This window comes from Gavia stellata, chromosome 4 (assembly GCF_030936135.1).
Source record: "Gavia stellata isolate bGavSte3 chromosome 4, bGavSte3.hap2, whole genome shotgun sequence".
Classification (NCBI taxonomy): domain Eukaryota; kingdom Metazoa; phylum Chordata; class Aves; order Gaviiformes; family Gaviidae; genus Gavia; species Gavia stellata.
In genome coordinates, this window is record NC_082597.1 from 38,038,717 (window position 1) to 38,062,735 (window position 24,019).

Below are 24,019 nucleotides of genomic sequence, written 5' to 3' on the forward strand. Positions count from 1 at the left end.
CTGTAGGCTGAATTTTTTTCTTATGTGGAAAGCTTTTTTTAACCTCTGTGTATGTCTGCATAGGACAAAACAACATAGTAAAGCGGTATCCAAGCCAGTTCAGTTAACAGAATATTTATGGCTGCATTTGTGCAGAACTATTCCTAGGCAAATACAGCTGTGCTGTTAGCTAAACACAGCTGTTGAGCTGGTTTGCTCAATGTGAGTTTGTGTGTTTCTGCACATCACTTCTGTCTTTGCTAAAATTTGAGAAACATTGTGTAAGGAAACTTTAAGAGATGCTGCTTGACCTACTTGAGATGGTCAAACCTCTGCAAAAATAAGCTAAAGGAGGCGGAAGGTCTTTGATTTCACTCTCCTCCCACGCTTACATCTCTGTCAGCCAGCAATAATGACTGAATATGTTAGACTTACTTTTACTCCAGGCTGATTAGAGACCTATAGTCTTAAAAAGGTTAACTTAAACTGTATGTGGTCCATCATAAATGCTTCTGTCAGTTTCATTTTAAAACTAAGCTCGATGCTGAGAAAGAACATCTTGGAGGAGTGAGTCAATTTTCAAGAATTGGGTCAATAAAGCTTTGCCAAGAGCATTTTCTTTCTTGTACTTTTGGCTAGTTTTCAGTTTGGAAAGTCTTTTTAATATGTTTCTGGACTGAATGCAGTAGATCTCGACATATTACAACCAGCCAAAAAAGGAGCCTGATGTTATGTTGCAAGAGCATAGGGAGAGAGCATTATTAAATTCTCTGAGTGTGGTATACTGTTCTTGTATGTACATGTTTTTGTTTTAGGTGTAATTGTCTAAAATGGTGTGGATGAATTTAAACGTGGAACTATGGACTTCACTGACGTGAATGTTTTGTAGGGTGAAGATGAAGCAATGTTTGTGGAGTACAGAAAACAGTTGAAATTGTTGCTGGACAGACTTGCTCAGGTCTCACCAGAGTTACTGTTGGCATCTGTCCGCAGAGTTTTTAACACTACACTTCAGTAAGTTCATTTTTATAACTTATGTACATGATGCCCTTAGCTTTTTTTGCCTTTTGTAACTGTCAGAGTTTGTAATGAATGTGTGTGATGTAGCAAGGCGAAGCCAATCGATAGAATGAGCTTGTTACAACCTCATGCTAAATATGACTTTGTATAATCTTTTACTCAGCTGCTTAGAAAGAAAAAGCTTTCTTTTTGTAACCTTAAATGGCAGCTAATTTTTTTCCTAGAGATGTTTCTTGATCTTTGTCACTTACCTACACAGCAAAAGCCATTTGGACAGGTGTTCACTTTACACCTCAAGGAAATGCTTGAGAGATGTGGCAAATAGTTTTATGTATTACTGCTATCAGAAAACAAAGGTTGAATGAGGAAAAGAAACAGAAGTGAAGTATTTTTTACAAAAAGAGCAGAACCAATCCTGGAAACTATGCATGTACATAAAGAAACTTTATTACTAGTTGCCTGACTAGGATGACAGCTGTGTGTATACGAATAGGAATCTTGTATTGTTGGTGGCTTCCTTGTACCTTGCTCTTTAGTGAGCCCTCTTTTTAAGTGAAGCTGAATGGCTTGTCCACGCATCATAGTAGGTGCTTTTGTAGCTAAATAAGCACTTCAAGAAAACTAGCTTTCACGTTGAAACTGGTAAAAGAAGATTGGTAGCGCTGTGATGGCAAGGTGCTGCATTTGTGGATAAAGTCTTCTGGAAGCATCCTGAAACACTGCTTAGGTCTTAGAGTGTTTTTCTTAGTGTAAATCTGCTCTTTTTATGCTATGCATCTGAAGAAGGCTCAGAAGAAAATACTAATGTGGTTATTTCATAAGCTACTACACACGAACGTGATCTTCATATCCTTTCTCTAGGAATTGGCAGACTACGCGATTTATGGAAGTAGAAGTAGCAATAAGGCTGCTGTATATGTTGGCTGAGGCTCTTCCTGTATCTCATGGTGCTCATTTCTCTGGTGATGTTACAAAAGCTACGGCTTTACAAGACATGATGAGAACAGTAAGCATGTGTGTTGTGGGAGCTATTTAAAAATGCTAATAAAGACTGGAACATTGCAGTTTGTATGGCTCATCTTAATTACTAGCATGTCACCTACGTTGTAGTTTGGTGTTATAAACGGCTAAAGTACTGACTTGCTAATGCTTTTATTTGTAGCTGGTGACTTCTGGTGTTAGTGCCTATCAACATACATCAGTGACCCTGGAATTCTTTGAAACAGTGGTTAGATATGAAAAATTCTTTGCTGTTGAACCTCAGCACATTCCAACTGTTCTAGTAAGTTCCATCTCATTTACATTTTCAACTAGATAAGACTAGATAAGTTCTTTAGACTTAAGAAATTTTCTTATTTTCTGAAGGTCACTAAAAAAACTGGATTTCTTAAATTGTTGGATAATTAACTTCCCACCCCACCTTGCTCAGGGATTCTAAGACTGAGATACTTTCTCGATTGCAGATGGCATTTTTAGATCACCGTGGTCTTCGCCATACAAGTCCCAAAGTACGAAGTCGAACAGCTTACCTCTTTTCCAGATTTGTCAAGTCTCTTAAGTGAGTAAAGCTGTTATAAATATATCTAAATTGCACTGAATTTACCATGCATAGCCCTTCTGTATATCACAGTTGTCATTGAAACAGGCTGGGCTTCAAATGGACTGCAATGTAGTAATGTATCAGAACAGTGCTCTAGCAGAGTTGTCCTATTGTGTAATACTAAGGTAACAGTGGAAAAAATTGTCAGAGAACAAAGAACTCAAATACATATGCTTAGCTTATTTTGATTAGATATTAAAAATGATGGGCATTGTAAATGTCTGTCCTACTGTTCCTCAGTGAGCAGAGCTGAGAGTGAGTGGATCTGGAGACTTCCAAGAGTAACTCTTCCTTGACCAAATTCTGAATATTTACAGAATTTATACTGATGAAGTTTACTGTCTGTCAAATAGCCCTGTCCTGTTGGTCTTATTTCACAGGCATGTTTTAATGTAGAAGCAGGAGAAGCTGCAAGATGGTTGAGATTTTGGAAGGATCCTATTTTTCAACTGTTAATGAAAATATTTCACTCAGATGAGTGAGGCTATTTATGCATGTTTTTAAAAAGTGAGGGAAAGAAAGAGATGTTTATTTCCCACTCTGCCGTGTATCTATTTGGCCTGCCACAAGCCCTGTATCCATAAGCCAGATTTTTCTGCAACAGTGCTTTGATATTTAAAGGGGAGTTCTGTATTGAGAATGTAGTTTAGTGTCTAGCTTTACAGCTTAAATAAAATACCGGGGAAGTTGTAAAAATGCAAACATTTATAAATAGTGTTTTGTACTTGTGTTTTACTTCAGTAAGCAAATGAATCCCTTTATTGAAGATGTTCTGAATAGAATACAAGACCTGCTGGAACTTTCTCCTCCTGTGAGTATTTACAGCAGGTTTTTGTAATAAATAAGGCTTGCATTTACTTACCAGTGTGCCTAAGTACTTCCTGAATTGTAAGCTTAACACACAAACATCTAAACGCAAATAATCGTCTTGCTTTTTTGGTGTGAGATCACTCGCATGCTTACATTTGTACCTAATTTTAATAATCTTGCTTATATGTGTTTCTGGGAGTATAGGCCAGAGATGGGTGTATATATAGAAGGCTATCTGTCTGATAGCTGTCTGTATAAAAATAGTTGTTCCTTCAACTATGTTTTTACCTGTACTTGACGCTTCTACTTAAGTAGGAAGAGAATAAAACTATTGTAGATGTACTATAGAGTTTACTTAAGCATGATTAGAGGAAAAGTAGTGTCTTTAAACTTTGAGAAGGCAACTTTCATAAAGGATCTTTAGTGAATTATGCCTGTTATCTTCCATTTTAGGAAAATGGTTACCAGGCTCTGTTAAGCAGTGATGATCAACTTTTCATTTATGAAACAGCTGGAGTATTAATAGTTAACAGCGAATACTCTGCAGAAAGAAAACAAGTTTTAATGAGGAATTTGTTGACTCCACTGATGGAGAAGTTCAAAGTATTGTTAGAAAAACTGGTGATGGCACAAGATGAGGACAGACAGATGGCACTGGCTGACTGCCTCAATCATGCCGTTGGGTTTGCTAGGTAGGTACAGCACAGTGACTCTGTGTGTGTTTCTGGTTTGAGTAAAAGGGAAATATAAAGGATTTATTGGGAGAAGGGGTTGAGTTTCTACCTGTGCTTTATTGACCTAGAAAATCATGAGTGGTTGTAGAGTATCTTATGGTAACCCAGAAAATGAGTTAAGTCCCCGTAGAAAAGGTTGCTATGGATGTAGATACAGAGAATACTGAGCCGGTTTATATGAACCAGCATCTATTCCTTTCCTCAAAGAATTGTGTGGAGCTATTCTAATCATATGTTGTTTGTAAATTGTTAGAATTTAATTCTCCAAAAACTGCCAGAGTGTAGCTACTTCATATCAAATAATTCTGTTCATTAATTCCAGTGTTTGGCTCCCATTTCATAAAATGTAATATTCTAGTTCAGTGCATGGGTTTTAAAGCATATGTTGTTCTCAGTGTTACTGCTTCTTCATTGTAATGGAGCATGAGCTGATATAAAACTTGGTATATTGCTTTTACAGCCGAACCAGCAAGGCTTTCAGCAATAAGCAAACTGTAAAACAATGTGGCTGCTCAGAGGTTTATCTGGACTGCTTACAAACATTTTTGCCAGCTCTCAGTTGTCCATTACAAAAGGAAGTTCTGAGAAGTGGTGTCCGCACTTTCCTTCACCGCATGATTATTTGCCTAGAGGAAGAAGTTCTTCCATTCATTCCTTCTGCCTCTGAACACATGCTTAAAGATTGTGAAGCAAAAGATCTTCAAGAATTCATTCCTCTTATAAACCAAATAACAGCTAAGTTTAAGGTATGATATTGCATAAGCTTTTCAGGGTCAAAGTGTTGCTGATACCGCCTCTTTTCTGGTTCCAGAAAAATAGCTATGTGTCAGAACCTTGTCTCACAATTAATAAGTAAGTATATTTCTAAGGCTGCTACTGGGAAACATAGTCTTCAACCACAATCGTACATTGCTGGACTCGCAGTGATTAAATGAGTGGTTTTTGTTGATTAGTTTCAGAATTTCATGTTGCTTCTAAATTTTTGGGTTTAATATTTTAAAATAAAATATTACTTGCAGTACAAAATTAATTTTTTATTGACACAATTAGCTTCATGCCCCCCAGCGAAGTGTTAAGCTAATAGTACAAACTATGCAAGCTCTGAAGTGAATTTTCTCATTTCTTATACTGGGATTTCCAGAAGAGACAGATACAGAAATATCAGATGCACATGTAGGGAGGAATATTGATTTACAAGATCTCAATGCAGTGGTGTTGCATAAAAATGTACACTGAGGCTTAACGCATTGTTATTCAAAATAGGTTGACAAATAAGGAGGTTTTGAAATGGACGCATGAGATATATATTAAATGGGAGTAGGACTGTCAAGTGATTATCTAACAAAGGTTCTTTAAGTGTAGCCTTTGAGAGCTTCCTAGTTTTAAATGGTTCAAATGCAATGTCAATGCAATATATGAAGTTACTAACCTGTTACTTGTGGTTCATTTCCTGGAGCTGCCACAAGAATATTGTGCTGTTGTGAATGGGATGGGAAATTCATTGCTGTATGAGAAAGTTAAGAAGCCCTTTAAATAGTCTTAAATAAGTCTTTCAGCAGAATACAAAATTAAAATTACTAAAAGTGAAGAGAAGTGCATTTTGTCAGCTGTAGAACAGAGCCGTAATATATCTGTGTGAATTTGGTATGTGGACCTCTGTTTGGAATATCCCATCTGCAGAGCAGAGAGAAGGAATTTTGAAAAATCAAGTTATTTCAGAGATTAGCAAGGAAGACCCTCATTACTTTAGTCCTTTTAGCAAGTTATGCTAAAAGCAATTCAAGATAACAGTAGATAATTAAAAATAGTCTGAGTAAGGTAAAAAAGGTTAAAAAAAGAAAGGTCACAGGAGCAAGGCTGAACAAATACCATGTTCAGGTGTAATGTTTAACTTTGTATGATACTGTACCATTCTTATTACAATATATTCAAATAAAGATCGTAGCTTCAATAGTCTCACCTTGAATACTTTCAAGGTTTTGTCTTTAATCTTCTCTTTACTGTACTTGCTTAAGCATTAAGAAATGAACATCTTGAGTTGCCTCTTCATGGAACTAAGGTGTGGCTGAATAGCACACACCTTCAGTTTTTCAATTCATATGTGTTCAACTAATTTAGTGCCCTTACATATATTTCTCACTGCAAGTAGGACATAAATGACAAGGTTATTCTGTAATGCCAGTAACATTTCAGCTCAGGAAAACTTTTTTCTTTAAACAGTCTTTAAAGACAAGTGCTACAAAAGGTGGCCTGCTGTCAGTTTTAACATCTTAGAGGTGCATTTTCTGTAACTAGATTGACTTTACAATAGCTCTCCTGGATATTTCAGGGAATTTGAAATGGTGTCTGTTTGAATGGAAGGATAAGAAATGCTGAAAAAGCTTCTGTTCCTACTCAGAATGAGACTAGGTAGGACTAGATATTTTTGTACAAAAGACTTGAAATAGGTAGTGTATAAGTCAAGATGCAGTAATGATCACAGTGACCCTGATGTGATTCACTTTGTTATAAGTAGTTGGTACATGAAAATACTAACTATAAAGGTGAATCAAAGCTGAGAATTGTAACAAGCCCATAAGTTTTAATTTCCAAATGTTCAACTTCTGTAACTGTTCAAGTTGATACCCTCTTCCAATCTCCACAGACACAGGTTTCACCTTTCCTGCAACAGATGTTTATGCCATTACTTCATGCTATTTTTGAGGTGTTGCTCCTTCCAGCAGAAGAAAATGACCAGTCTGCTGCTTTAGAAAAACAAATGTTACGGAGGAGTTACTTTGCTTTTCTGCAGACGGTAACTGGCAGTGGAATGAGTGAGGTCATAGCTAATCAAGGTAAGTAGTTCAGTTTCTCAAAGGATAGTACTATGGTTATTCTCATCCAAGTTTTGTCTACTAAAATCATTAGCCTAGTTCCTGTCAAGTACTATTAACTGTGTTAAGGTAGAATGGACTAATGTAAATACAGTATTCAATTTACCTGTTGCTTACCTGTTGCACAAGAATTTGGGTTTGTGAAATCCAGCTATAATAGGCGTATTCTTCCTATTAATCTTTTCAGCTTATATGTGATTGCTGTCTATAAGGAGAGGAATAGTGTATAATACATCCTTACACATCATTGTATTTGATTGGAACTGTTGGGCAAGACCACTCACAGCTGCCAGTATTCATTGTGGTATTCATTTTCTGAAGGACACATCAGTAACTTCTGTAATTTTTTTTTATTGCTATTACCTGATCTTGTTACTATGGTAGAAGGCATGATGTGACTTACACATGTAGTTACCAGGTTTTCCTCGCCCTTAGTGGCCAAATGCAAATTAGTGCTTTTCATAGCAGGAATTTGAAGTTGAATGTCCGGTTGCTTGATTCTTTAAATAATTTTCTCAGTTTGTATTCCATCAAAATGGCTAGGGACTTGAGAAGCTTGAAAGTAACTCACCTGGTAGGTGGAGCTCAGACTTCGTTCCCCTCATCCTAAAATGATGGCAATAACTGTGGGAAAGGAAAGGGTGACATTAAGAAGTAGTGAGAGCTTTCAAGAAAGAGGCACTTTGGTAGTTGTGGTGGGTGAAGAAATTTTTAAAGTTATCAGAGATCAGTATAGACACAGCACAGAAATTTGAAGTGTGATAAAAATATCTTTCCATATATTGGAAGATAAGCTGCTGAGTTTTAATTAACTCTACCAGGTTTGCGTAGAGAGCAGAAAACTTGTATTTGTAAGCAGGTCAAAGTACCCCCTTCACCTTTGTGTGTATTAAAGGCCAGAAGACCAATTAAAATCTCCAAACTTTAAAAAAAAAAAAAAAAAACCCAAAACAAAACAAAAACCCAGAAAAAAACCTGCAAACAAAACAATTATAGCCTAAATAAGAGTTGTCTTGCATCATAGGGGAAAATTTCCAAAAATATTTGAGATTTGTGCAAAAAAGAGCTATTTTGAAGTTGAAGTGTGTCTTCCAGGTCAGTATTTATATAAAATAGTGTAAGAGTACAGAAACATTTTAGGCTGCAAGTTGAAATGACAAGCTCATTTTAATGTGTTTAAGGTGCGGAGAATGTGGAGCGTGTGTTGTTCACTGTCATTCAAGGAGCAGTGGATTATCCAGATCCTATTGCACAGAAGACTTGTTTTATTATTCTTTCTAAGTTGGTGGAGCTTTGGGGTAAGACTGTCTTTCCATAATTCCTTTGCAGTTGCTACTAACCATGAAGCAGTAATAGAACATGGAATGTTATTTTTCTTTTCAGGAGGTAAAGATGGACCAGTAGGTTTTGCAGACTTTGTCTACAAGCACATTGTTCCTGCGTGTTTCTTAGCACCTTTGAAGCAAACGTTTGACTTAGCAGATGCCCAGACGGTATTGGTGTGTATTATGGACATTTTTTTTTTGCTTTCATTCTTGTGGGGCAAATTCAAGCTAAGAAATCTACAAAGGCCACATGGTATCAAAGATCATCATCTCCCTTATGTTTTTTATTGAGGTACCTGGGTGATTAATTATTGAATATTGTGGTACTGTATTCTGTAGTTCAACTATGCTCAAAACCAAGCTAGAGAATTGCAGATCTGAGTACTTACCATTGACCTATATTACTTGCTAACTAATGTTCAGTGAAAGTGAACACACACAGGTGGCTGTTTTTTAGATCCTTTGGGGTTCAGCTGTGAAATTTTTCTGGTTAGAGTGGAACAAAAATTGGAAGGTTGAGGCTGTTACCATTGTGTGACGGGAAAATGAGGGAATAATGGCATGAACTGGCCCTTGCTTTGGGCCTCATTAGGTTCTTTGGCTTTAAATACTTAACCAATAGACAAATCGAACAGTCTAATGTTATGTATTACATTGCAGGCTTTATCAGAATGTGCAGTGACGTTAAAAACAATTCATCTCAAAAGGGTAAGCTTCATAATACTTTGCAGGGAATAACTCTTGCAGGTTTCTTTCAATTTCTAAAAATTAGATACTTAGTAGCATGAATTACTATATTCTTATATAAAATAATAGGATTACTATAATGCTATGTAAGAATACAGGATCCAGTAGTTCTACCTCTTGATAAATTACTGCAAAATATTGACTCTTCATTAAGGAGAAAAATCTGTTCACTTGATTTTTACTGTGTTTAACTGATCACTTAGCATTCTTTTACTTTTCAGTGTGGTACTTAAACTGACATAAAAGAGCAATTAGAGATGTACTATAGAGTACTTCTGTGAAAACTAAAGGTATCTTTCAATATGTAGGAGACTAGATTGAAAAACATTTATGAAAAAAATGAATTTTGCATTGTCTAATGACTAAAACGCTATAGCGTATTTCCATTTTTAATGGGAAATGAAACAGTTTTTGTGTTAGTGTTACTGTTTCCTGCTGCACCCTTTAACTTGCTGGCCAACTTTCCTGTCAAATGCAAGTAAAAGCACAACTACACAAAAATTGTAAGAAGTTACAAACTAGCAGAGAAGAGATTGTTTTAACTGAGGATTGCTGCTGAGTTTGTTCCTTTTTCCCCAAAAGCAATGAAGAGATAAGTCTGTAGGAAATCAAGCTTTGGTAAATGAAATAACTTCCTATTACAAATACTGTTTCTTTTAACACTACCGATACACATATAGGAAAACGATCTGAAATCTTCTTTTCCTTTCTGTATACCATGTTCTAGTTCTAGGGTAGCTTATGCCTGAATTAATAAAGTTGATTCACTTTCCCCTGGTAGATGTATTGGGTTGTGTTTATATACTGCCAGTGTACAGTAATCCCTCTTGTGATGAGAGGTATCTGATAAATGCAGATAAAGAAGACAAAAATTAATTTGTTAACCAAAACAGACCTGTCTGCTTCTCTCAAAGGTTTGCAAGTTCCACTTTATTACTGTTTAGTCTACCACAAATTACATAGCCAGTGTTACAAGAAGAGAAACACTATGTTCAGGGGTACTTGGCTACTAAATTTTGCTGTGGAAGTAGTATGGTAAAGCAGTTGGCAGATACTAATTGCCAATTTTTTTTTCTTTCATATGTCAGATAGTGAAATTAGGGCCGCCTTCTTACTTAACTGACTTTTACAATTGACATATCACAAACTGACTGGCTGAACTGTAATTCTTATTTCAGTGCAATTTTCAGTGCATTCTGCTATGTAACAAAAGGTACCAAATTGCAGTAGAATCCTTAATGCCAAGGTTGAGAAATCTTTCTATTTGCTAACAGATGAGAATAACATAAGCATTTGGTATTTGGTATGCACAGCTTCTCTGTAAAATAGTCATGTGGACCACCTGTTTTCAAACTATTCTGTACCATACCGTATGGGGCTATGACTTCGCATATGTACGAAAATATACTTGAACAAATTATGTACTGCTTTTCTTTAGGGTCCTGAGTGCATCCAGTATCTTCAGCAAGAGTATTTGCCTTCTTTGCAAGTAGCTCCTGAGATAATTCAGGTAGGAATTCCTAAAAGAACATTTTGAAAACTCTTAACAATCATAAATGTTAAATGGGATCAAAATCACTACTGACAGTTAACCTCCTACCATCCCTCAGTAAAACTTATTCTGATATTGCATATAAGAATAGGATTAATTTAGTATACGAAGTAAAGTTACTTAAGACTAACTTGCAAAAAAGAGCCCAGTGCATGTGACTGTCTAAGACATCTTCCTACTTTAATTCAAATTTTAATTTGAGGAAAAAGTATCAGAATACTTAAGAGTAATAACTCAAAAGTAAAATGAAGAATGTTGAATGTATAGAAAGTGTGATGATACAGGCTGTATTCAATACTACAGAAATTCAAGCCACAGCACTGTTTCTACTGTCAGAAATCATGTACAACATTAAGTGTGGGGGTTTTGTGTGCTTATTTTGGAGTAGCGTTGAGAGGGTTCTCAAAAGTGAGACTTTACACTTGACCATTGTCTCAGCATTAAGCATTGCGAGCCATATGGTAAGCATTGCTATGAAGAAATTGTTAGATGAACAGACAACTTAATCTTAATTGCAAATAATTTGGATACTATAGTAATCAGGTTTGCTGCATTAGAAGACAATTACACTCATAAGACTTAATCTGTAAAGCTTTTAAGTGGTCTTAAATATATGTAAGAATCAAGTATTATCTCGTGCTGGCACCCCAGTGTTTTCTGATCTAAGATTATAACTTTTTCAAGTGACAGACATGTTCTGCTGTAATCTAGAGTCACTTAGTGTGTACATAATACTTCCGAAGTGAAAATGTTCATCTGAAGTATTCATTTCAAAGCCACCAAAAGTTACTGGAAAAGTTAAAGGTTTAGAATCTCCTTGACTGCAGTCCTTGTAGATAGTTCTGTTTATGTCTATTCGGCTAAAAGTGAATGTGATACCCTATATTTGAAAATACAATTTTCTCACCCCAGAATGTACTTGGCCTGTCATAGCCTATTACAATTTTTAATCTATAACATGCTTTTCTTTGGTTGCACATTATGTCCAATAGAGCAGCTTTGGTGGGCACCTGGTGTCTAGCCAGGGTCAACCTACCACATACTAGTATCAATGGCTTTACATACAAGGTATTCTATATGCTCCTAACATATCTCAGGTTGTTTTGTTGCTTCATTTAGTTACGTAGTATTTCTTTATGCTCTCTTAAAGGAATTCTGTCAAGCACTTCAGCAGCCTGATGCTAAAGTTTTTAAAAATTACTTAAAGGTAAAGATCTTTTTTCTTTAAGCAGCTTTTAATTCCATTTGAACTTTGTCACGCGATTCAGTTGTGGTAGTGACCTGAAGTAAAATTGAAATATTGAATTATTTAATAGTTTTTAGCTATAGGGAATCTCCCAAGTAGTAAAAGCAGTTATTTCAAAAGAAGGTGCAAACAGCAATAAATCCACATCTGTAGAATTGTCACTTATCCTCAGCACCTTTCTATCTCCTCAACAGCTTGATATTCTTGTGGCTTATGTTTAATAGTTGAAATAGCAAAGAAGTGATGCTATAATTGTACAGAATGTGTCAGAATGCTTTGTTTTTGAGGGTGTGAGTGTAATCAAATAGCACAAGTCACATCCTTGAACCTAGTGTGTTAACCAGTATGTTAAACAAGAAAATGAGCTCTATCAAACTAATTATCTTACACCTCAACCAGTCCATGTCTTATTTCCTTTGTCTTAAAGTGTTTTTTAATAAATTTTTAACAGGTATTCTTCCAGAGAGCAAAGCCCTAAGGGAAGTACTGGAATCTCACGTACCTGTTTCCATAATCCAGAACTCTGGTTGTTAATTTATAAAAACGCTAACTCTTGTGCCATTCAAACTAGTTTTGTTTTTAAGAAATGTTGCTTTGTGCTCACATCAGTACCTATTTTAGCCTTTGCAAAAAAGAGAAATGCAAATCCCCTACTTGTGTCTCAAACATGAAGGTATGTGACAACATGAAAAATTATCTGTATACCTACGCAAACTTTTATTATGTATAGGATGATTTAAGCTTATGCTGTAACATGTACAGCAATTAAATGACACTTATTTTTGAAATTAAATGTAAAAATCCCTTCAGACCATAGCAATGGTTATTAAAACGTGTACATTTTTGATACTGAGTAAAATGTTTTCATAAGACATAAAATTCATTTGTTCATGTGTGGTGATACGGAAATAAAACAATCAAAGTCGTTCTTGTAGATAGTCATTTCATTGAAGTTGTCTTAATGATAAAATATATATATCTCCTATAAAACAGATTGGTTTAATAAATGATTTCATTTAAAAGTAACCTGGTTCTATCTTTTTTTTATTAAAAAAACCTTACCCAGTGAAATGTTAAGTCTCTTTGATTCATTTTGGTTGAATCTTTAGAAGCTACAGCATTCTTTAACCTTCTGGCTGTTACATTTGAGTAGAACCTGGCAATTTTTCTGATGCTTGGATAATAAACTGTATCGCAGTCTTGCATGTGGAAGATGCTGGCAGAAAGGACTGCATTCACTGCAATATTTCAGTAGGGTCAATGGTCTATACAGAGATTTTAGTAGAGTGTTGCTACTTCTGTTCCAAAATGTATCAGCTGGTCAGTTTGTTTCTTTGCTTTTTTAATTCTATGACATTACAGTATTCATAGCTATTTCACAGCGGCAGGGGGAAGCTAGGAGTCTTCCCATGCACGGGATTTTAATACTTTCCTGAAGAACTGATGTCCATGGTGAAGAGCTGACTTACCTCTAGCATAATCAGATGAGCGTTTTTCTAGACTGTATGGTGCTAGATTCTTCATCCAATTTAAATGGAAAATAAATGAGGAGGTGGATCAGAAACAGCAGCAAGGAGTGGAGTGTGGTGATATTTTGAGGATACTTACTGCCATTCTCTCTCTTTTCACTGAGGGATGAAAGTAGAGGGCACTTACCTTAACTCTTCAATAGGACAGTATCACTTCTATAAGATTTTTGTACGTTTAATTAAAAGTTTCTTGTTACTTGATTTGCTTTGTCACAGATTAAGTGCTTGTGGTGCTTTTTATACTTCCTAGACTTACGATCCCATTTGCTGCCATGCCAATGCTAGAGGTCCCCTGGGTCCAATACCCGTTTTGTTTTCTCCCGTAGCACTAGAAGCGTTCCTTCTTTGACCTGGTGCTTTGCATGTGCTGCTGTGTTCCTGCATGTCCCAGCTGCCCCTCCCCAGCTCAAGGGGCTGCAGCCCCTGGCCACTGCAGCTATTGCCAAGTGTTTGCTGTTAGTCTTCTCTGTGTTTGGCTTGGTCTCCTTCCCCTGCAGTTATGGCAACTTTACCGTGGGGAGCAAGAGCTTTCACTAGGCAGATTATGAAGCAAACAATAAGGTAGGGCTCTTAAGTCTTTAGCAAAGTTTTTTGTTTTTAAATTACAGTGTCATTGTAATGGAGTCACTCTTAGTTTTCATACATGATTGAGACTTTTGCCTTCTGAAGTAAGGGTAGTACCGCTGCTTTTAGTACTGCGTAAAAGTAGGAAAAAAGCCTGCACTTACTCTGTTAGTACAATTGACTGTGTCATTTGTCCAACAGAGCATGATTTAGCTATTACCAAATTACACCCTCATGAGAAAAGTCTTTAAACTGGCCACTGCCAAAAGACACTGCTCTCCTTCATCCTCACCAGCTCCCTGTAGCTTCCTCTGTGCCAAATCTGGTGTTCATCTAACCCCATAAGGAGCTATTCAGAAAGCTGAAGTGGCAGAAACACTTCCCCCTCAAAGCATGTTGCCTGCTATGGTGCTGTCAGGTGAGAATGGATACGAAGCAGAGAATGCAGAGCGTGTGAGCAAGCGGTGCATGGCAGCCATTGGCCTGGCTGTATTATAAACTTCTACCCTGACCTTCCATCCATGACTGAAGGAGTATCCTTTAGGATGAATGGCTAGGTAGACTGGATCTTTGGAGAAACTAACGTGGTTCAGCCTGCAGAATTCAAAAGTGATTGTTTCCTTTCCTATGCTTTGACCCTGTTGAATCAGCATAGTGTACTGTCAGGGATTATGCGAGGTGTGAGTTGTAAAACAGGATCTGTGGGTTGGTTTCTGTATCTTTAGATAAACATGTAAACACTGATTCTGGCTACTAGCAGGTTATTTTTTCTGCAGTTTTCTTCAGTGGTGCAGAGACCGCAGGTCTGCAGCTGTTATATCGCAGTTGGGTTATGTGGTGGGTAGGCAGTGCCTAGTAACTATCTTTGCAAAGAATCAAGGTTTAGAAAGGCAATTGATGAGTTTCTACATCTTTACTTTGAAGAGATGGATTCCTGCTTTGTGCTTTTTTTTTTTTTAATCTGGACTGGAAAAGAAGTGCATGTTACTTGTTATCTCCAAAGAGAAATCTGGTGATGCAACATGTATTCAGAGTGTGAACTAGCCTCTCCAGGCAGTGTTTAGATGCTTTGAACATACTATGAAAACTATTTCTTGTGGGTTAGAAGAGGAGGAAAAAGATAAAGATAGATGAGAACACTCCACTGAGAAATTAGGTTGACATTCACATGTTTTCCTTCTTCAGACAATGGATGATCTTCTGATTTAAAGGCTGCATGAAACACAACCACCTGCAGCTCTCCTGTATGACTTTACCATTGCTGTGTACCTGCATTGGTCAAAATGTCCCTGTCCAGACTGAAGATGCATAAAATATCATCACAGCAGTAACTTGTCCTTTTGTGCACAATGGAACTTCTGCCTGTAAAGTGTGTTTAAGTAGGAAGCACAGCTGCAAGTCTTTAATTAAAGACAGAAGGCTCCCTTTGCAGAGAGTATTTTTTCTTTACAAGCTGGTGTAATTACTAAAGACAAATAAGCTTTCAGGCCTGCATGCACTTTTCCGGGTGTGAAGTAGAGCCAATGAATTCCATGCAAGCTGAGGTCAGGGACAGTTTTACTCAGGGAACGGCTTATCAATGCAGGTAAGACTTTTTAGCAGCTAGCTGCTGTCCAGAGAGGCAATCTGCCCTTATCCCCTCTGTTGTTGGCACTGGCACTTGTCTGATTCCATAACAAGACAATTATGGTGGAAAGCTAATCTTGCAAAATAGCTATTTTCAAATTTTTAAAAAACTTCAAAGCTATTAAAAAAATAAATTCAAAGCTATTTAGAAAGCTACTCATCCTTGGGGGGAGACAGTTGTCCAGCTGGAACTATCTCACCACGAAGTGAGACAAGTGCTACCACAGATTCAAGGAAAGCGGCTGTGATGTGCAGGTAGGGGCGGAGGAGGGAGCAAAGCCCCTTTCAGCAGCAGTTGGCCACTGGCGCAATTTAGTTGTAGCATCACTCTGTAGCCGTGCAGTTACTGAACTTTGTGCTGTTTCAGTAAGTTAAGCCAACAGGAAACCAAAGAAAGGAGAGTGAAGGAAACTGGCAAATAGCTTTTAACTGATTAAGTACACTGAAACTGCTGTGAAGGACCAGCACAACTGAAAGAATGGAACTTAGTGATAGCGGTGAGGAGAACAAGTGACAAAAGTTGGGTGGGGCAGCCAGAAATAGGAAGGGGAGTATCTCCCTGTGAAACATCTTGGTGGTGGCGGCAAAAGGTGGCACATCAGGAAAAAAATGGAGTATGTTGGAAAATGTATTTCTGCCAAGATCAAGATTGATATAGTTCCTGGTGGTAGCAAAAGTGGGAAGTCAGAGGCGGAATAATTATTCTGTGAGAAATATTTTCTTACTCTTCAGTGGGTCTTTCTCTTCTCTACTGGTTGCTCACATTCATTCTGACAGATGTGTGGGTGGTTTTATTTGTCCGCAGTTTGACTTAGGGGGGTGTTGCATTTGGTGTTTCTGGTTTGCTGTGAGGGGGGTGCCTGTAGGTTATGTGAATTTTGCATGTTACACAGGCACACAGCAGGAGGACACTGGTGATTGCGGAGATTGTTTGGCAGATTGGTTTTGTATTTGTTGCTCTAGCACGAAGGTTTTTTCCCCTGCTCACATTCTGTTTCTCAGTTCTTCCTTCATACATTCATTGTTCGCTATTTCCCAAGCATTTCAGAAAAGTGGGAGAAAGCAGCCTCCAGGACAAAATTTTTGAAATCTAATAATGTTTTTTGACTATCAATACTAGCCACTATTCCACTCAACTTTTCTAGATGGCTTCATAACTATGGGACAAGAGGAAGAATATAATTTGTGGACTACTTAGTGTAAGTACTTTTGGACTAAGATTTGTTTGGGAGCATTAATGTGTATGTGTTATACACAGCTTTGGAATGAATTCTCTGGTGGCAAGCTGGAAAAAAAGCAAAGCTAGTAAGAGCTGTCTTACATCATGGAATTGCTTCCCTTCCCTCTCTGCAAAACTACAGAAGAGAAAATGGCTTAAATAATGTGGAACTACAAAAGACAGTTCCAGGTGAAGTGAACTGCTTAATAGATTTGCTTATTCTGGTTCAGCTGTGATGCCACCTAAATATGTAAATCCAATATGAAAAACAATTTGATTATCAGAGTAAATGGCTTAAGTTTCAGTTTTCTTCAGACAATTTTTTAATGATACAGAAAAAACAATGTTTAACTTGTTCAGAAATTTCAAGAGTTGCTGTTCTCACCTGTCTTACTGGTAAAATTAGTGGTTCTGCTTTTGGGAAGGTTGGTAAGATGCAATTTTTCACTCAAAATTTTTAAAAGTCAAATAATTCAATCACATGTGTTTTCTTGGCAAGTATCTACTGTGGTTGATTTCCACTCTCCCCTGTTCTTACCTCATTGTTGCTATGTTGCCCAGAGGATCCCAAGAATAAGATTAGAAGAAGATACTGTATTTTGTCTGTTTTAATGCTCCCGGCTCTGGTTGGAAAAAAGCTTTAAGTTTAGTGCTCCTGTGTTTGGAAATAGGGCCTTGGAAATTTGGAAGGTGAGATCACACTGCAGCTATCATACTTTCCATGAGATCCTTCAACCAAATGTGGCTACTAACAATCACTCCTCAGTGTTTTAGTCTGTGTGTGTGCAATAAGAACTCTATTAAAAACTCTATTACAGTGTCCAGCAGCTAAACACCCCAGAGATACATGCCAGCATCCCAGGAATTACTGACCAAAACTCTCCCTCTCAGTGAAAGTCATGGTTGAGCTGTTCATGTCCATTCTCTGACGAACACAGCTGCCTTGCTTTCTTCCTGTTCACCTGTTTTCCCTGACCATGCAAGTGCTGAAATTGTGTCATTTGATAATACATCCACATGGTATTCATCTCGCTTCGAGGTGTTTCAGCAGCTGTGCTCTAACTTAATTCTCCACACCACTACTGCAGGATGCGGTAATTATTCAGTATTCTTCTAGAGCAAAGCTCCAAAATGATAATCAGTTTGACTTTTTTTCTCCCCAGCATCTTTCTGTACTGAATTCTGGCTTTCACAGCTATACGTGTGAGAAGACTGTATGCAACAAGCCAGCTTTAGTTGCAATTCCTATAGCCATATTGTTAGGATGAAGAGATGTAATACTATACAGCTTCAGACTTATGAATTTGTAACGTTAATGAGAATCCAAATACAAGAGAGGTGAGGAATACCAAAAGTTTTACTAATACATTGAAAAAAAGCAGAAAGAAGCAAAGTAAGAATTTCTAGAGTGGAGCTGTAATGACACTTTCCTTTTTGGTGTCTGTTTTTCCTATTCTTATATTCAATATACCATTTCCCAGTGATTCATACTGTGAAGCGTTTAAAGGCTAGAGAAGATCCTCCTTGCATAAGGATCACTGATCGTGTTACAAATATACCCTAGAAAAAAATGGACAGTTTGAGTCATGTGAACCATGGCAATCACCTTCATCGATTCAAGACCTGGGCTGGTAACTGCAGTAAAAGGGGTCAGACCCAGGGCCAGTGGGACAGTGGAGCCGAGATGCTCTAGGTCTTAAGTGAACAAAGTCCTGGGGAACCTGGTCTGAAGTCAGCGGTGCCCCTGCTTTGAGCAGGATGTTGGACCAGAGACCTGAAGCCCCATTCAGCCTGAATGAGACTGATTTAAAATGGCTGGTTCCCAAAAGCATCAACATGCTGAGCCAACAGATTGGTTTTATTCAGAAGCGGAAGCAAGTACATGTTCACATACAAAGAAAGGTTCACTGGCATTTTCCTGGTTTTGAGAGGGCTTTTGCTAAAATCTGTATGAATGATCTGATGAATATTTCTGAAGAAGACAAAGCTGACTCATAGGTATCCGCCTGATGAAAAAAACCCAGACTTGTAAAGCTGGGTACGGAGGAGGGTGTGGCAGAAATAAACCACCTAACTTCTGAGGAGTGCTGCAACGTGACGCAAGGACAGAATGCAAACGTGGTGAGGAATTACTCCCTCTATAATGTAGAAGCATTACAAAAGAAAGCTCAGGTGCTGACAAATGGGGATATAAATTAAGCATTTATATTAACAGCATAAAATGTATCAAAATCAGTTTATTGGTTCCGCTAAGCAGAATTTTAGAACAAGCTTAGTGCCTGTAACAAGTGACCCAGTGGAAGTTTGGGCTTGTGATAAAGCCTAAGAAGGGTAAGGCCGTAACGATAAACAAAGCCTGTGAGCAAAGGTTGCTATCATCTTTTGCCTCAGTGCCTCAAGAAAATGGGCTTCTAAGATTAGGGAATATGGAACTCCAAGCGGGAAATGCAGAGGATCAAAAAAAGGATAGTCTTGGCGGGGGGAAGATTTCTTTTTACTGTTTTCTCTCCATAATTATGTTTCAATTACGTTATGTATAAATGATAAGATTATCAGTATTCCGTGTAAAAGCTGTACAGATCGTTTATTGGAACAGCAACATTACTGAACAGACACACAAAAAAAAGAGCAAGAGATAATTCAGCGAGGAACCTTGCTTTAAAACAGGTAAGTAAAAAATAAGCGAGAGCACAAACGTATGAAAAATACCAAGCCTTCGTGAGGTTTAAAAAGAGTGAAACAGAGAAACTACGCAGGGCAGGGAAACGTTTCTCCTGGGTGTCCCTTGGAAAAGCGGTCAGTGAGGCGAGGTTCGCACAGGGAAGCGTAACTTCACGGTTACCGGGCGGAGGGAGGACCGGAGCGGAGGCCCTGCCGCAGGCGGGGCCCAGGACACGAAACCACCGCCGAAGCCGTTACGCAGCAAAACATCGCCGGGGAAACCCTCACCCGAACGGGTGAACATCTCGTTTTGAACATCACACCAGCTAAAACACCCGGAGTGACCATTCCTAAGGAACAGTCTACTTCCACTTTTCGATGTTTCCCAGATGGTTCCCTGTCTCGCGGTCCCCTCGCCTCAGGGGCCGCCGCTCCCTCACCCCCACAGAGCGGGCGGCGGGGCCGCCCGCCCCTTTCAGCCGACCCCCGCCACCCCGAACCCAGAGCCCCGCCGGCCACCTCCGGGCGGGCAAGGGCTGGCGGCGGCCGGGAGCTGCCGACCTCCGAGGCGGTGCTTCTGCCGCCCCGCCTCCCCAGCGCCGCTGCAGGAAGCCGGAAGCGGCCGGGGCGCCGGGCAGGCAGTGCGAGCGGCGGCTCGGTGCGTGGGGCCGGGGCTGGTGGGCAGGGCAGGGCAGGGCAGGGGGGAGGCCGCGTCGGGCCAAGCTGAGGTGGGCGGCGGAGCGTAGGCAGCCGCTTTCCCTCGCCGCCACCGCGGGAGGCGGCTGCCCAGGCGTTGCCGCCGGGGCGAGGTGGTTTCAGTTTCCTGGGGCGGTGGCGGGGCCTTCCCAGGAGCTGCCGACTCCTGAGGAGGGTGGCGGGCGGTGGCGGAGGAGCCCCCCTGAGGCAGCAGCGGGCCTGGCTGTGCAGGCCGCCCCGTGGAGTGGCCGCCCTCCCGGGGGAGCGAGGCGGTGGCCGGCCTGCGGCCTCGGCGGCGTGCCTGGGGCTCGACCCTTGCGCCGGTCTCGATGACTTTTATCCCCGTGAATGTCGGCAGGTCGCATCTGATGCGACCTGTCAAAATTACTTTTGTAATTGGGGAGAAAAAAAGCCGAGCGAAGCGTGTGCTTGCCAGTGGTTTGTATAAAGCTTTCCTCAGGTAGTGCTATTGCCTTCGTGATAGGAGAAGTTGTTGTTAAACTTCTACCTCAGGGAGGATGTCCTGTTGCGGAGATGAGCTCTGGTATTGTGCCTTTCGTACCCCATGTTTCTGAGTGTGGGGCTGGCTGGGTCAATCAGGTGAGCCTGTGGCCCTCCATAGCTTTCCAGGAGCTGCCGTCCCTGACAGAGGCCGAGTCCTCTTCCCCCGTTACGGACTGGAACCGCCAAGAGCAGTGGTGATGAGCAGCTCTGGAGCCAGGCTTGCCACTTGGTTTGCAGGCCTTTGGGAGTGTCTGCTGCTTCGTATGGGTTCAAGCAGCACCTTGTGTAGCCCAGGGCAGGGTATTTTGATAATTCAGATACTAGCTGTTGGACTGGAAACCCCTGGAAGGGGGTCAGGTGAAGAAAGCAGGGGTAGGAGGCAGGAACTTCAGGGAGAGACACTTCTTTTCTAAGCGTTAAGAGGGGGCATACAGGAAAGTATAAAACCTTCATATTTATCAGACTGTATAATACTAACATAAGATTTATTCAGAAACTCAGCACCTTGCCTGTCGGCTTTGGTAGCATATAGGATCTTGCCTATAGACAGAAAGAGCCTTCACTTGAACTTCATCATCTGTCCCTACTTGCCTGGTGAACTTGTACATGGCAGCTGTTAACAGGGGAAGTACCTGCTTTGTGTCCTTACCCCGCATGCCTGAGGTAACAGCAAACTTCTTCATATTAGTTAGAAGCAGTCAGTATTCCTGCTTCAAAGTGTGGAGAGTTTTAAAAAAAAAAAAGTCACATTAGCAAGGCAGTCTTTTTCTATTACAATCCCACCTGCTGACAAATAAAGAAGTAGTAGCATCACCAGAAGCAGAAAAATATTCAAAAAAACCCCAGAAAGCAGCCCCCGAACCCTTGAAATGCTAATGAGTCATGGGGGCCAATAAGTCAAACTGCTGGTAGGAGAGATACCTTTAGATATATGTGAGGAACTTCTGACCCATCTAGTATGAGACTTAATGACCGTAAGTGAGATGTGAAGAAATAGAAAGTTCAGCATTAAATCTAGTGACAGGACCAATCGTACAGTTAGAGATACTTTTTTTTTTTTAATGTGAAACTCATAGTGAGTTGATTTAGGAAGATAATGAAAGATACGAAAAGAAAACTCGACATGCTGAGTATTTAGCAAAGATCACTTCTGAATCAGGCTAAGAAAGGAAAGTTATTAAAGGAGGTCTAACAGGTTATATAAGTTATTGAATCAAATTATTATAATTTGAGGATTAAAATTAAAGCTGAATGAGACTTTATGCCTTAAAAGTGAAGACTCTGCCAAAAGAGTGTAGACTTGGTTATTATTTTTAGTATTTGAATAGACATCGGTGAGGAAACTGTGTTTAGTTGATCCTTCTGCGCACTTTCTGTCTGCTTAGAAAGGATTCATTATGTTTCTGTGTCTTGGTATGAGTCTAATGAATGTTGCTTTGAAATAAATGACAAAATACATGTTTACTGGTAATGTGCCAGCTGGCTTGTTACAAGCAGGGTTTTAATTATGAGGAATTTTTTAATTTGGAGATTTTACAAATGGTTTACAGGGTGGGCTATGCATTATTTCCTTGCAGACCTCTTCCTTACCTTCTGTGTCTGCATCGTAAATAGCTTTTTGGCATCTACAGTAATTGCCAGCTGGGAGAAGTTATCTTACTCTACTATTGCAAATTGTCTTGTCAGAGTCAACTGAGAATTGTAAGCTTTTGGGGTGTATTGTTGGGTTTTTTGTTGATATTTGAGATAAAACTTTTCTTCCCTTCTGTAGGTATTAAGCACTTCATCTAGATCTTAAAAATGGTGTTGCTGCATGACTCTGAATTTAGTTTAGAGTAATGTCAGGTCTTTGCATTGTGTCATTGCGTTCTGTATGCTACACATCATTGCCTGGATGTTTTGGGACAGCTTTGCAAGAAACTCCGCATCTTACCTGAGCGAGCAGCTAAATGGAAGTATGAAATCCACAGTCGCTATGCATAGAGACACGTGTTCAAAGTCATGAGAAAATTTCTGTCTCTTTGTGGCGTGGCGTGGGTACGATCGGGAACAGTGCAAAGATGGTGGGTGCTTCAGCTGTCTGCTGGAGCAGGACGGGCGAACGATGCTGCCGTGGGTGGTGTGCGGCTTCCTCTGCTCTCCTGCGCTGCACGCTGTGAGCCAACCGCCTTCTCGTAATAAACATGTACAGGAAATTCTGCCATACCTCTTTTACAGGAAAGGCTTTTTTGTTTCTTTTGAGTATCAGTTAGCTGTTTCTTATCAATTAACACAGGCAGATGCAGGGTCCCCTGCCAGGCTGTGAGGAAAGGCTGCTGCTGTAGTCTTCCCTTGGTCCAGTTGCTGTTCTGCTCTTAAGATTCTTTAGATCCAGGAAGCGACATCTTTGATCTTAGAGCCTTTTGCTAGATTTAATGGCAAAATCAGTGCTTTAATTAAACCAAAAAGGTAAGGGTATTCACTTGCAGCTCCTTTTATTTTGGCAAGGGGGAAAATCTGGCAGTTCTAATAGGTTTTTTTAGGCATTTTAATTTAATCAAACTTTTTTTCCTCTTTCTTTTGAATCTGTGAAGACCTGAGTATCTGACAGTTTACATTTCAGGAAGAGTGGGGAAGCCAGGCTGTCTCTCTAGAAATAATGTGGCATGCTAAATGTGAAATTTTAGAAATGAGAGAAAAGTCCCTTAATTTCTTCCAGTAGTAATTGGTGTTTCTAGCAAGTAGCGGAAAATACTTGTGTTAATTGTGACTTTTATCTAGCTCATGTAAAAATAGCTTTTTGTAAATAAGTTAGTCCAGTTCCTTTACAGTTGTACTGAAGTGCAACTTCCAGAGCCGAAGTGATCTAAAAGATCTGTATACATATCTGCCATCATCTCTAATGTCTGTTCTTTGGCATATATACCGAATAATGGAATTAGATTACAGGTCTTGCTTATTTTCAGAAGACCTTGTGTAAGTGTTTTTGACTCTTTCCTATAGTTTTTGTTACTGTATCATTTAAACACCTGCGTACAACTGAAAAGGGATTATAAAGCTTTGACTTTTTGAGTTGATTTTTCAAATAAAGTTTGGAGAGTCAAGACCTCAAATGCAGAGAGGTGTTGTGTCTATGGCATTAGTTTTGATTGTTGAGCTTGTTTTTGTTTCTTTGTATCAGCTCTTATTCCTCTACTTGGTTGTTAATTATTTCTGTATGTCTTTGGAGTTGTGGTTGGGTTTTGTGGTGGGTTTTTTCATTCTGATTAAAATAAGTCCCTTTCATGTATTTTACTAAATTATAATTCAAAATATTTTATCTTTTGTTTTTAAGGTGAAGAAGAAAACTGTCTAA

The 24,019-nt window shown here is 39.2% G+C and overlaps 1 protein-coding gene across 1 annotated transcript in view; it reads left to right on the forward strand.

Moving 5' to 3' along the window:
* XPOT (exportin for tRNA) overlaps positions 1 to 12,862 on the forward strand; it is a 29,246-nt gene extending 16,384 nt beyond the window's left edge. The window contains exons 12-25 of the mRNA XM_059816132.1: positions 869 to 993; positions 1,861 to 2,005; positions 2,162 to 2,281; positions 2,463 to 2,557; positions 3,341 to 3,410; positions 3,863 to 4,101; positions 4,604 to 4,889; positions 6,788 to 6,977; positions 8,198 to 8,314; positions 8,400 to 8,515; positions 9,002 to 9,049; positions 10,527 to 10,598; positions 11,791 to 11,847; positions 12,338 to 12,862. Coding sequence (XP_059672115.1) covers positions 869 to 993; positions 1,861 to 2,005; positions 2,162 to 2,281; positions 2,463 to 2,557; positions 3,341 to 3,410; positions 3,863 to 4,101; positions 4,604 to 4,889; positions 6,788 to 6,977; positions 8,198 to 8,314; positions 8,400 to 8,515; positions 9,002 to 9,049; positions 10,527 to 10,598; positions 11,791 to 11,847; positions 12,338 to 12,364 — 1,707 coding nt within the window. The 3' untranslated portion in view covers positions 12,365 to 12,862. The remainder of the gene's footprint in view (positions 1 to 868; positions 994 to 1,860; positions 2,006 to 2,161; positions 2,282 to 2,462; positions 2,558 to 3,340; positions 3,411 to 3,862; positions 4,102 to 4,603; positions 4,890 to 6,787; positions 6,978 to 8,197; positions 8,315 to 8,399; positions 8,516 to 9,001; positions 9,050 to 10,526; positions 10,599 to 11,790; positions 11,848 to 12,337) is intronic.
* Positions 12,863 to 24,019: the final 11,157 nt, after the last annotated feature.